Source organism: Anguilla anguilla, chromosome 9, assembly GCF_013347855.1.
Source record: "Anguilla anguilla isolate fAngAng1 chromosome 9, fAngAng1.pri, whole genome shotgun sequence".
Classification (NCBI taxonomy): domain Eukaryota; kingdom Metazoa; phylum Chordata; class Actinopteri; order Anguilliformes; family Anguillidae; genus Anguilla; species Anguilla anguilla.
Genome location: NC_049209.1, coordinates 3,239,185 through 3,252,852, shown reverse-complemented (window position 1 = coordinate 3,252,852; position 13,668 = coordinate 3,239,185). Strand labels below are relative to the sequence as shown.

The window sequence follows — 13,668 nt, the reverse complement described above, 5'->3', positions numbered from 1 at the left end:
ACAAGTTAGTTTACAGTCTAAATAATGTATATTCGCCTGCCCTTGGCCCATACATTAAAAGCATTGCATGCACTTTAAAATAAATAAAATGTCAAAATAAATTTTGTACATTTATTGTTGAATTTTAAAGAAATCCAGGGACAAATGGTTCACTTACAAAACTTGCACAGTTAAATCAGACTAAGGCATACACCACTTTTCACAAATTCAAAGCAGCAATGGAAGACTGAATAACTTCTTTTTTTTTAAATTAGTTCTCCCTCTGCCAAACCTGTTTGTGTTGCTTGTTAACTTGTGCCTACATTCTCCAGTATGACAGCTGAAACCCCCGACCCCAGCATAGCCTGTACTCATGTTACCCTGAATGTCTCCTTCCCACCCCCCAGGCCCTCCTCTGTTTCCTGCCCGCCTTTTTGTCGTCGTTTTCTTGTGTGTTCATCCACCTCTCCGTGCTCCCTACATCCCTCCCACCGCCTCCCACTCTTTATCTTCCCTTTATCATTGCTGCCATTACGTTTGCACCAACTGACACTTCACAGGTCAACAGATGACAGCTGACCTGCATGAGTCTTTCTTTTTTTTTTTTGTTGCGGCCTCATGGTAACAGTGCATTATATGGCTCCCTATCCTTTCTTGCCCTTTGTAATGTAGTCGTTGCGACGTTGTTTGCAATTTGAGGTAACTCTTATCACAAAGCTAACTGATAAATAGCCACTCGTTAGCCAACAGCTATAAATGTTGTTGTTCAGCTGCATGCACCGCCATAGGTGTAACTTTATAATCTTCCATTTAAATCAGCTTTATCAGCAATGTCAATTATCATGTTACCAAAGGATAAACACATAACAGAGAGGCATGGTACGTAACACGCAATCAAAGAAGAAAAGGAAAGAACATAAAGACACTCAAAGAAGAAAAGGAGAAAAGAAAGACGTGGTACAATATCACTGCTTCAAAGACAAGGAAAAAAAGAAAAACATGATGGGTAATAATAAAAATGTATAGTTTCTGTAACCGCGGTATTGTGTAGGGCTTGTACAACCAACAAGTGGGGCTGTGAACATTTTGTGTCATATTTGCTGTGAAAAAAGAAAAATGGCACCTGAAGATGAGAGAGAGGGCACAGGTAGACAGTACAGGTACAGCCCCTTCTGCCACATAAGCCATGCCCATTTATGAACCAAAGCAAGGATACACAGCCCAGGTCTGCAAGTTTAATTGGCCTTTTACATGTACAGGTTGTTCTCGCATTGCTTGCATTCCTTAACTGCACCATGGCCATTATTTAACTTTGGAGCATCGCGGTAAACTCCAAAACCAACGCCACGATCTTGAGTTATGTAGCCTAAACCGGGGAGTAAATGAGGGAAAGGTCTATATATAATTTTAGTATGTACAGTGCCAGGAAAAAAGTATTTGCCCCCTTCCGGATTTCTGTTACCCTGAATAGTTTCAGATCTTTAGATCAAATGTAATATTCAATGAAAAACAGAGTAAAAACAAAATACATTTTAAAAATGATTTAATTTAATGAAAAAAGACAAATATCACCCATGTGAAAACGTAATTGCCCCCCTTTAGTTACTCAACCAATTAACCTAATTTAATTGATTATTATATTCAGCTGATTGAACACAGCCAGGCTTGATTGTAGCCAGCCCTGTTGAATCTGAACCTCACTCATATTGAACCTTACCATCAGAGTGAAGTAGTCACCACAAAGTTTCTACAGTCACACTATGCCACAATCAAAGGAAATTCCAGAAGAGGTCAGAACAGCTTTTAAACGTGGTGGTGGTAGTGTGATGGTGTGGGGATGCTCTGTTGCCTCAGGACCTAGACGATTTGCCATTATTAAAGGAACCATGAATTCTGCGCTGTACCAGAAAATTCTTAAGGAGAATGTCCAGTCATCTGTCCTTTAGCTGAAGCTGAAGCGTAATTGGGTTATACAGCAAGACAATTACCAAAAAAACAAAAGAAAATCCACATCTGAGTGGCTGGGAAAAACAAAATTAAAGTTTTGGAGTGGCCTAGTCAAACTCCTGACTTGAACCCAGTAGAGATGCAGTGGCAGGACCTGAAGCAAGCAGCTCATGCTCTTAAACCTACAAATTTGTCTGAATTAAAGCAGTTCTGCAAAGAAGAAGCTCAACTGCTAGAGATCTCCTTGAGCTGACGGGATTGTAGATGTCCGGGGATGAGGTTGAGCGGCCCTGCCACATACAAAGGACCAGAGGTTGCCTTCAGGGAGATTCAGGTTGCCCAACTGCAAACTAAACCAGGAACCAGTTCTCCCTGGTCCTGCTAAATGGTAAATGGAGTGCATTTATATAGCGCTTTTATCCAAAGTGCTTTAAAATTGATGTCTCTCATTCACCCATTCACACACACACTCACACGCCAACAGTGAAAGGCTGCCATGCAAGGTACCAGTCAGCTCGTTGGGAGCAATTAGAGGTTAGGTGTCTCGCTCAGGGACACTTTGACACGCCCAGGGTGGGGGATTGAACCGGCAACCCTCCGACTGCCAGACAACCGCTTTTACCTCCTGAGCTATGTCGCCCCACTGCTGTCAATCTAAGCAGTTAAACAGCAAACAGATGACCCCTTGCCCAATGACCCGTAGCCGCTGCAGGGACCCTGCGTTAGGACAATGATTTATGGAGGTGTGAATAAGTGAGAGGATGAGGCCTCATACCTTGCGGAGGAAGTGCAGAAGTTGGTTAATATGTGCCCATACCTGTCCTACAGGTATGCCGAGATTGTCCTCAAAAAAGACCCCAAGATCGCTGTATAATTGGCCTGGCACAATCGTCAGTGTTCAAGGTGAAATGAGGATGAGGAGGATGTGTGGCAGTATAGTATTAAGTGCCAGGCTAAAGTCCTAGAACAGTAGCCATCCGTAGGCCTGCCAGCCCTTCCAAGGTGCTTTAACTCTTTAAAGTGAGGTCACAAACATGGCATTAGAATGTTCTTAACTGAACATTTCAGAAAACCAGCTCTTAAAAGGGTTGGCTGAGGTGCACGTTGGTACACATCTATGCAACTTTTGTTTTTATGTGTAAATTGATAGGGGTCAAGAGACTGTTGTATGTCAGCGTGCATGTTTCCTGCCCCGATCGACTCTAGTCACTTCATTACAACTGACGTGGGTGCGACTGGTCTGGTTTTCTTCTGGACAGGGTTTTTGGGGATAGGGTTATCGCCGGTGGCCTTTTTTCACAGCAGGGGAGTGGTGCGTGAGAGTAGCAATAACGGGGTGCCAGCACAGGTGGGCTTTGCCACCGCAGAAACCATGCGATTGCTTGGGGCCCCCTGCTGGCTACAAGCGGTAGCCTATATATTTACCCTGAAATACTGGTAAACGTTTCATTGAAAAAGAACTCTACAAATGACGCATTTGGCCAATGTGGCAGAATTCTTCTTTAATGTACTGTAACTTTTAAAGCGGCTTTGCCAGCACACCTTCACGAGGAGTTTTGAGGGGCCTCTCAACTCCCTCCACTGGGTGCCAGACTGGTGTGAGCTCATTAGCGGATGCTTTTTAGAAGGAAGTCTGAGATTTCTCCGGCCAAATGGACCGATTCTGCTGAAAAAATGTGGCTTATTTGTCTTGAGCTCTGGACTGCATCCACCTGAAACTTAAAACTGCATCACATCTTTCCACCTGTTCCTCTTTTTTTGGACTCACACAATGTTGTGGAGGACAGTTTGTGTAACAGTTCTCAAGGAGTACTGTTAATGTGCACATCATGATGAGTAAATGCAGAAACGACAAGGCTCGCATACAGAGACACACAGCACACACAAACACACACACACACACACATGCACACACGCACACACGCGCATGCACACACACAGCTTCATCACCACGCCGTATACTGCCCATGATTACCTGCTGTCTTCTAGGGCCAGTGCTCTGCTCCTGTTAAGTGAACACCTCATCCAAACCACACAGAGATAAATGCCACACCACTTGCGCATCGCTATATAGTTTTCCCTGTTATTGGTCTGCATTGTTGTAATGAAATTTCATGACATTATAGACATTTAGCAAATGCTCTTATCCAGAGGAATTTACCCAACTGTTGCTTTTTCTTTTTCTTTTTACATAGTTGGCCTATCCATTTGTACTGCTGGATATTTACTGTACTTTGCTCAAGGGAGGCAACACTAGCAGTTCATCTTGAACTAATAATTTACAAATTAGTTAAGAGTTTTAGCTGTCTGGCTAACTAGGACATGACATAAAGTCGGTTGCAAGTGTGCTGTTCCAAATTGTAGCAATAATTAATAAAATTAAAAGAAATAAAAAAACATTTTCTTCAAACATTAATTTCAACGTACAAAAATGTCAAGCTACTCACGCATACACATGCATTGCATTACAGACATTTTAGCAGACGCTCTTATCCAGAGCGACTTACACAACTTTTTTAACGTATCATTTATATTGCATGTTACTCACGCACCTGCCAAGTTACTCACACATAAAAAGCATTGATTATAAGTTGTAAATTAAAACTATATATTAAGTCATTAAGAAAAATCTAGGCCTGCCATTAAAACTGTTGATATTATGATAAATGAGACAAAGTTACAACAAACAATATTGGCAATCTTAGCTCACACAAATTGCACAAACTCTATTCCAAAGCAGTGCTACATTTCCTAAATTATTTCATGTAACTGTGTTATTTTCATCTTGCCACTTGATGAGAAAAGTTCTGCAGGAAATTATAGACCAACTGAAGAGGCGAATCAGTTCTAATTTCAATATATAAACCACTACAATTTTCAGTTCGGTTTTTATGGGTAATATAATTCACTGCTTTTAACGAGTCATTTTCAGGACCACAATCTTTGGCAGATACATTTTGTAAATAAACAAGCATTACACAATTTGACTAATGTTCTTAAAATACAGAAATCTGCCAAGATTGGTGAGAAAAAAGGAACCCTGTCATATTGTTCAGTGATATTGTCATATTGTTTTGTCAGATTATACACATTTTCAGTAACAGTTTGGGTGTACACATTTTGCCTATTAATTTATACATGAACAATAACTCCCCTTCTTTAATAAAACCTAAATGTATTATCAGTGCATTATAAATACATATTATAAATGCACACCATGATAGTATAAAAAGTTTAAGAGTAGTGCACACATGTTGCATGTGTGAGAAGTAACATCTCAATCTTTGTATAATCCAGCATCTCTTATTTTAATGTAATCCAGTCATTACAACATTGAGGCATTTTCCACTGCTGCAGTATCTCTGGTAACATTACTTGATCTTTGCCTCTTTTTATACCTGAGGAAAACAAAATGGGGGGAAAAAAAGATTAAATACTGGAATTTTCCTTAATTAGGAAAAAATATTCAAATTGTAAAAGCATGACAACCGTACTCCCCAAGTGCTCTAAAGACAAAAACCATTTGATCACAGAAGGTGAGGGAGCAGACACCTTGTGGCTGTCTTACCTTTGAATAGTCTGCATGTGATTGATGGTCTCAGGGAGAGGTAAACCATAGGTCTCAGGAAGCAGGATGCTAAGCAACGCCCCCAAAACACTGAGGCTCCCCATTAACAAGTATGGCAAGGGCTTATAGTAGGTTCCTGTATGACAGAAAAAGGTACCATCTCACCCGGTCAGGCAAAGAACAAAATGAAAGCCCAAACCAAACATGAATGGAAATGGAGAATTAAGGTTTTTATTTCTTTTTCTTCTGTAAATGGGTTTATCCCAAGTTCAATGCAGAAGTATGAACAAATAAAACCGTGCAAGGAAAAAGTGGATAGTAATGTGCCAGCCTCTAGTGAGGGAAAAGTAGCTACGCAGCAGGGGAGGGCCAACAATGTGTCTGAGACATGAAGAACAAGAAAGGAAGAAAAGGAGACAGAGAGCCACTGATGGAAGAGAGGTGCTTATTGAAAGAGGGGCACAAGCAGAAGGAGGGGTGCTGACAGAAATTGGGGATGCAGCCAGAAAGAGGGACACGGGTGAAAGTGGGACGCTTATTGACAGGGGCATTGGCGAAATTGGGGTGCAGCCAGAAAGGGGGGAGCAGGTGTCGGGCCTCACTGACCCAGGTGGATGAAGTAGGGAGCGGAAATGCTCCCCAGCCGAGACGCCATGGAGCAGGCGCACACGGCGGTGTTCCTCAGGACTGTGGGGTACAGCTCCGCCGTGAAGGCATACACGATAGTGAAAGCCACTGAGAAGGAGAATTTTCCCGTCATCTCCAGTGCAGTAGATACCGAACTCAAATCTGTTCAGTGAAAAGAGATAACAGGACTGACCAATCGCAACCAAGGAAGGGTCATACATGAGGGTATCATGGAAGATGGGTGTTGAGGCTTGTTTGAACACAGCATAGCTTGAACAATACTGTCAGAAACAGTAATTTAAAAATATTTTGCTCGAATTGTCTTCTGCCGAAATAAAATTTGTATATTGTCTTGAAGCTCAGGTCATAATATATCAAAAAATCTCAGCTCTTATGTCTTATGTCTTTTAAATAGGCCTACATTTTTTCCTTCTCTACAATTTTTGAGAACTGCAAAAACAATGTGGCTGCCAGAAGAAATGTTTGGCCAGTAAGGGGCACTGTGTCACAGCAAATCATGGGGCAGGCTTTCTCTCCTAACCAGGGGACCAGGGATTGTCATTCTCCGTGAAGCTCATAAACTCCAGTGGTTACTCGAGGTATTGCAGTTTAGTAAGCCTCTGGTGCACTGAACCATGCATTGCAATGATTCAGCACTCATGGGCCAATTTGAACTATCACGCCAAAGAACGGCTATCTCCACTCCACTGAATGAACGCGACATGTCTGAACCAATCGTTTGTGAACTGTAATTCTGGAGTCACAACATTGTCAAGTCTTTGTTCGCCAATAGGGGGGTTCTGTGTGCTCTGGGGAAGCGGGGATTACTGAAGTGAACGAATCAAAAGATTCAAATTATTTTCATTTTACAAATTTGCGAATTAGTCCGGAAAAATAATCGAACTTCCCATCACAGCTCTTGATGGAACTTACTTACTTACTTCTTGGTATGAGCTGAGCGAACAGTAGTACAGCTCCGCCGAGGAAGAGTATGGTGAAGAGGCACAGTCTCCTTGGGCAAGAGCGAAATAAGAGCCAGGACACAATAATGCCCGGGACCTCGACAGCCGCTGAGAAGAAGCAGTTCAGGAAAGAGTTCCCATACAGATTGGAGGTGTTCAATGATAAGGCGAGGTACCCAACGGAGATTGTCATCCTGAAAGAATGGGGGGGGGGGGGGCAGACAAGTTCACCCAAAAATGAAATTAAGCTGTTTTCACTTACCCAGAGTGCAATTTATCCATCCAGACAGTTTCACTGAGATTTGACAAGTTTTCTAGATATCCATTGCTGCTGACCCTGATACAACGGACCTCAACGGGACAAAGTTTTTTGTGCCACTCAAGGTGGCAAAAGTTTTCATGCAAAAAACTCAACAGTAACATCTCCTTCCAAAAAGCCATGGTTACTCGCAAACATCCACAGATTTTGTTGTGCAGTGTTTCACCGAAAACTCCTTTCTGACAAAGTACACCAACTGTGTATATCCACACAGTTCTCAACCAAAGCAAGCTGGTACACAGTGTCAACACTGTTAAAATAATGTTGAACCAACTTTAAAAAATAAAATAAAATAAAAATAAAAAAACGTTGATGCTGCACCCCAGAATATTGGCATGATTTGGTTGAGGCTTTGCGTGAAAGTACTAGATAAATTGCATAATCTAAAGACAAATAAGGCAGCAGAGCCTGATGGCAAATGCCCAAGGGTACTCAAAGAGTTAGGTGAGATCATATTAAAACCACTTGCCAGGTATTTTTAGACTGTCTTTAGAAACTGTAATCATAGAAGATTTAAACAAAATCCAGAAGTGGGTGGAAACCTGGCAAATAAAATTCAATATAGCCACATATAAAGTTCAGCATGTTGGAAATAAAAAATGGAATGTGCTCAATTTCAAAAAGAATTGGGAGTAATGGTTCATCAAAGCCTTAATGTAGCAGTAAAAAAGGCCAACAGGATGCTGGGATATAAAGCCAAAAGTATTGAGTATAAATTCAAGGAAGTTATACTTGTCTTATACAATGCATTTGTTAGACCACACTTGGAGTATTGCATGCAGCTCTGGGGATTGTACTACAAGAAAGATATAGTCGCCTCGCGCCCAGTGCACGCTGGGATAGGCTCCAGCACCCCCCACGACCCTGCCCAGGATAAGCGGGTATAGGCAATGGATGGACGGATATATACAGTCAGTGTACTTCGTGGATAGCTTTTTGCATTTTTGAGTGGTCTGCCCCTATAAGGGGTTTTAGCCAACAGCTCTCAACAAGTTACATAAAAGCAAATCTGTTTCTCTTGGCTTTGAGCTGCCTCATGTGTTTAGTGTCATTAGGCCACTCACCACACGAAGCTCAGTATGATTGTGACCCAGCGGATGTTGTTGGACTTCACAAGATCGCAGATGTTGTGGCGGCTCAGTTTTTCAGTCTTGTTTTCCACCTAGGGCAACACGTGTCTCAATAAATGGGTTTACTTTAACCACGGTGGCCCAGTCCAGGCTCGAGACCCCAAAACAATACAAACTATGTCAACTATCCAACATCTGTGCACTTGCGGGGCTGAGCTGAATTTGCTGAGTTGCCATTACTGACACCATATGAAGAGATTATTATGCATGGAGAATTTTAGAGATTTGTCAGATTTTGCTTTTTTTAAATATAGGAGGCAAGTCAGATTTTTTACAGCTTCAAAATGGCACCAATCAATTTGACCCCACCCATACCCTCCCTGTCAACATTAGTAATAAAGGTTTGTAAATACTAACAGCATATCAAGAGATGAATAACAAAACAATTCACCTACCAAAATTTGACTCAACGGATTCTTATCTTTATTCCCATTATGGGATGTTTATATGTTTTTAATTATGTTTGTGTAGACTTGTGTGTTCAATGTGTTCTAACAGAGTAAATTTGTTGAGTGAGACCTTGCACTTTGCTTTGTGACATTTGAATGATATTCCAATGAAAATGTACTTTGACTGCTTGTTACCTCTCATTAGAGTGAAATATTGGCATTTTGGCATTATTACGCAAAGGACCACAGGTTTTCTGGATATAGCACATTTCACAACTGAGAGCATTGCTTAAAAAAAGTCTCACAAATGCTTTTTAACTAGATATGGACAAATGTACTGGCTTTAGCTTTGATGGGACTTCTGAGATGTCAGACCATAAAGTGAGGGTTCAAGTCATTCTAAACAATAAAAAAAACAGACGTGCTATATACACTCTCAGAAAAAGTTAGGAATAGATGCCTGAAGAGGAACAAATGCTTCTCACTGCGATGGTACCCTATTGGTACGTAAAACTCCACAGATAGCCAGCAATACATAGCCTAATCCATTTGTACTTTTTTTGCTTGTAAAAGGTACTCATCAGTAACCAAATAGAATATTTTTGTAAGTTTCAGGGTACATTGCGGAAATTTGTTCCTTAAAGAACAAAAATATACCTCCCTTTTACCTTTATTTCTGAGAGTGTACGTTCACTGTCTCTTGTCTTTATTCAGTTTTTTTCTGGGAAGCCAAACATCCTCACAGACTTTAGTTGAGCTCCACAACCAAACTGCAAAAGAAAATTTGAAGGGTGCTGTGATGGATGCCGTAATCGAGAATACTTAAACTCTAAAATGATGTAATCTTCCAAACATGAAAATATTAACAAAACATTTTTTAAAAGGGGCATCTATTTATTTATTTATTTTTCCTGGAGAGACCGCTGGAAGGTCTTCACAGACCTTAGTTTGGAGACCCACTGAGCTCTACCACCAAAATGCAAAGGAAAGGTGCTTTGATGGAATACAGGCAATGCCAACTGTGGAGACATTTGTATGAAGGTAAAATTAGGAGGACCTGGAGAGGTGCAAAGATGACCTCCGGGGCTGTGACTCTGTTCTTCCGGGCAGCATCTCTCAAAATGGCCTCTGCCTCCTCCACCCGGCCCTGAGAGAGAAGCCATCGGGGGGACTCCGGGATGAACCTGCGTTAGGCACTGTTTCTGAGGTTCAGCTCAAAAACCCTGCTACGCATTTTCTACACAGTTATAATACTTTTCTACTGACAATAGCACTGTGATCTACAATACAGGTGACTTCTTGGTGTTTGATTATGTCGTATTGATTGATGCATCTTTCTCATGGGACAATCTCACAAACACTGTTTAACCTCCTGAGTTCGACCATGTCATTTGGCGACGAACAATAAGTAATAGTATTTAATGTTTAATGACGCTCTCCGGGATGAACCTGTCTCAACGCAAAGTCAGTCTGCATTGGAGAGTGATTTTCACTGTGAAAGGGATTTTAGTGTTCTGTAAAGGATAGAGATAGATCCGTACGATGAAATAAAAACTTGTGTTACACTGAAGGAGAAACGGTATCAGAAAAAAATCATCTATGTTCCACTTCCTGAGTTGGACTATAGCATTCTGGGAGTCACAAATTCTCACATGACGGCCAATATCCCACCCAACTCCAAAGAGGAAAATGGCTGAAATTATATCTGTGTGCACAAAGCAGTGTGATTCATGAACTACAGGGCAAGACACACCTACCTCCAGAGGGGGAAAAAGAAAACTCCCGGGACATTGACGGCTATCAGCAGCATTCTCCAGTCCCTGATGAAGAACGCCGTCAGGGGAAGCATCATGTAGCCGAGGACAAAAAAAAAGCACACGGCCACTGTGGAGTATATGAGCCGAATGCGTGGACTCAAAATTTCTGCTCCTTTAAACAAGATTTAAAGAGACCAGGAAGACAATTTCAGAGAAAACGGCAGCCTTTTATGTATAACTGGAACAAAGCTGAACTGCACAATAACTAATATAACAATATAACATATATATATATATATATTATAGATCACCCCTAATTTTGAAATGCCAGTCCTGCCAGAAGAATAACCTCCATCCAACCCAATCTCATGAGCAAATGCACTTACCTGTATACCAGTGTGAATATTTTGCAACTTTTTCAGTACTACACCTATGGGCCCTCATACATCAAACTTGGCATAAATCTCATTCACATATGAGTGTATGATCTAAGGTGCATATACCATCTACACACATGATTTTTTTTTTTGATAGATCAGTTGCCCATGCCCAGGTGTGTTCTCTGGGCATGGAAATTGAAACTACAGCAGTTGCTTCACGTTGCGGATTTGGGAGGTAAGCACATGCTTGTCTGTGCCCTCCCAAATTAATAGCAAAGGCTGCTGCGGAAAGAGAAGCTGGCCAGTACAACCTGGGCCAAACAAAATGGTGGAGAGGGCCATGGAGAACTGTTGTAGACAAAATGACTGCGAGATGGCAAAATATTTCACAATTATTTAGCAACTCCTTTAGCAAATGACATATAATATTGAATGAAATGACAACAGGGACTCATAATTACCGAGGACAAATGCTGCGACATAGTTGGAAATGTGTCCCAACCCAACGACAAAGTAAAGCGCAGAGAACATAAGCCAGGACGTGGAGAAAATCTGGAAGAATGTGAACAAAGTCTGAACTCCCACTGTTCCAAACAGAACGACTTTCCTCCCAAACCTAAAAAACACACACGCACACACACACACACACACACACACACACACAAAACTGTTAAAGTCTGTTAAAGAGAAAGCCTGTTGCAACTATTTTAAAAAGTATTCTCTGTACATGCATTGGTCAAAACAACATGTTTGATAATTAAAAAGGCACCTTCCTGTTTTTGTTTCAGAATTTTCTGAGAACTTATATCTAGATAATATACCTAGACATGAATGATTGGTCTTAAACGGCATGCCATGCTTCCATTTCTACATATGCAGGTAATGAACTGACAGGAACCCATTTGAAACTGGTCGAATTTGAACATTCAAAATATTTAGCTACATTACTCGCACACACGATGAATACGACAGTGTTTTAAATACAATAACAGAAGGGGCCAGATACTGGTCAATAGACACAGTGATGGAGGCTATCATTTCATAAGCCGGCAAAGAAAAATTGAATTTGGTTCCAATGAGTTACCACTCAATAGTTGTTTGATTATGCAACTAACTTAAGCTAAGATTGATAGCTATAAAATTAGGCCAGCCTGGTTAGTTTTTAAATAAAGTGTAGCCTATATTACCTGTCAGATACTTGTCCAGAAATAAAGGATCCAGTTAAGACACCGAAGAAGCACACAGAGGTCGTCATGGGGACCTTCCATCCGTCACTACACACCAGATCCCACTGAGAACAAAGCACATACATACTGCACAAGTTAGACATTTACAAGACTGTGCAGGCAATATTCCGGATTATTTTGGACAATACTGAATATATACCGGACCATTCTCGTGACTACATAAAAAAAATATACATTTAGACTTTTCAAAATCTGATTTACAAAAACTTATCCAGTGGTAATTACTTATTGTTTGCGATGTTTTCTAAGAATACTTTCGAACTGAATGTGACTTAAATCACTTCATATTACGTGTAGCTGTGTGAAGTAGAGAATGAATGAACGATGATGCCAAAGTTAATACAAAATGCTGCTGGTAACGGTTACTAACCTCTTTACTATTTCCCATATTAAGTCAAATAAAACTGGTATGCAAGCTATGTGAGACAAAACTGCTCAATTCCTGAAATGTAATTATGTGATACCTGTTCAGAGACGCGTCAGCCTCTTAACTTGCGTTTTTGTTGACTTACCTCGGACACAATAGTTGAAACATAAATTTCGCGGTCGTATTCCCACCCATCCTTACAGCTTTCTTGTTCTATTTCAGTAACATTCACGTCGATTCCCGGCACGTACCCATTGTCTGAAAGGAGTTTTATTACGTCCAGTTTGTATCGGGTGCATCTGCTATAGCGCATCACCCCGTTGTCTTCTTCCAGTGGAATAGAATAGTTTCTCCATTCGGCGCTAATATTAGCTTTTGGGGGTATCACGCAGTGGTGAGGTGGCGTGTCAGCGATGAAAACTATGGATAAACCTGACAATCCGTTGGGAACTACGCTTATACAGAGGAGTAACGTGATCAGTTTTTGAAAAGGTCCCCATTCTCCCAGAAATTTGGTGACATCGTCGTAGTCTGACGCGGGCATTGTAAACACAAATGAGTGCAGACCGAACTGCAGCTGCTGATTTTATAACGGCCTCCTCTAGACGGGGACTGGGGTCTTTTGCATAGACTGCGTTGTTGCTGTTCTCTTTTGTGTTAGTGTTAATCAGTTTAACCTTCAGTTTTCGTCATACTTGTTCCTGGTTATGGCTATACACTTTGTTGTACGTCGCTCTGGATAAGAGCGTCTGGCAAATGCCTGTAGTGTAATATAATGGGGTGTTTTCCTGTGAAGCTGCATATTTTTTCCCTATTTCAAAAAATAGTTCATCGTGACCGTATTATTACTGTATCATTTGAACCGATATTTTTGAAAAAAGTTTCATGCTAAGTATGACTTACAGTACACTGGGTAAATTTTTACTGAGGCAATTCATGCTATATGTTCTCAAGTGCACAGCTTCAGCTTTTTCCTGAAATGTGTATTGTGTACAC

At 41.0% G+C, this 13,668-nt stretch overlaps 2 protein-coding genes across 6 annotated transcripts in view; one reads left to right on the top strand and one right to left on the bottom strand.

Moving 5' to 3' along the window:
• Window positions 1-13,668, top strand: part of LOC118236697 (solute carrier family 22 member 5-like) — a 45,890-nt gene that overhangs the window by 11,125 nt on the left and 21,097 nt on the right. The gene's annotated exons all lie outside the window — the stretch shown is intronic.
• LOC118236701 (solute carrier family 22 member 5-like) lies at window positions 3,414-13,319 on the bottom strand. The gene is made up of 10 exons (XM_035435272.1): window positions 12,818-13,319; window positions 12,246-12,349; window positions 11,520-11,674; window positions 10,679-10,850; window positions 9,979-10,105; window positions 8,467-8,564; window positions 7,063-7,277; window positions 6,101-6,283; window positions 5,495-5,630; window positions 3,414-5,324 (listed from the first exon to the last, which is right to left on the bottom strand). Exons 1-10 carry the CDS (start codon window positions 13,214-13,216, stop codon window positions 5,252-5,254), a joined length of 1,662 nt encoding a protein of 553 aa, XP_035291163.1. The 5' UTR covers window positions 13,217-13,319; the 3' UTR covers window positions 3,414-5,251.

What these genes read in the sequence shown, in the direction of transcription:
- LOC118236701 (XM_035435272.1), bottom strand. Translation starts at nt 13,216, where the DNA reads ATGCCCGCGTCAGACTACGACGATGTCACCAAATTTCTGGGAGAATGG. An exon ending in TCATCTTTGCACCTCTCCAG is followed by an intron (nt 8,565 to 9,978) that starts GTCCTCCTAATT and finishes GTGTTGCCCTAG; the next exon opens with GTGGAAAACAAGACTGAAAA. An exon ending in ATCATACTGAGCTTCGTGTG is followed by an intron (nt 7,278 to 8,466) that starts GTGAGTGGCCTA and finishes CCATTCTTTCAG; the next exon opens with GATGACAATCTCCGTTGGGT.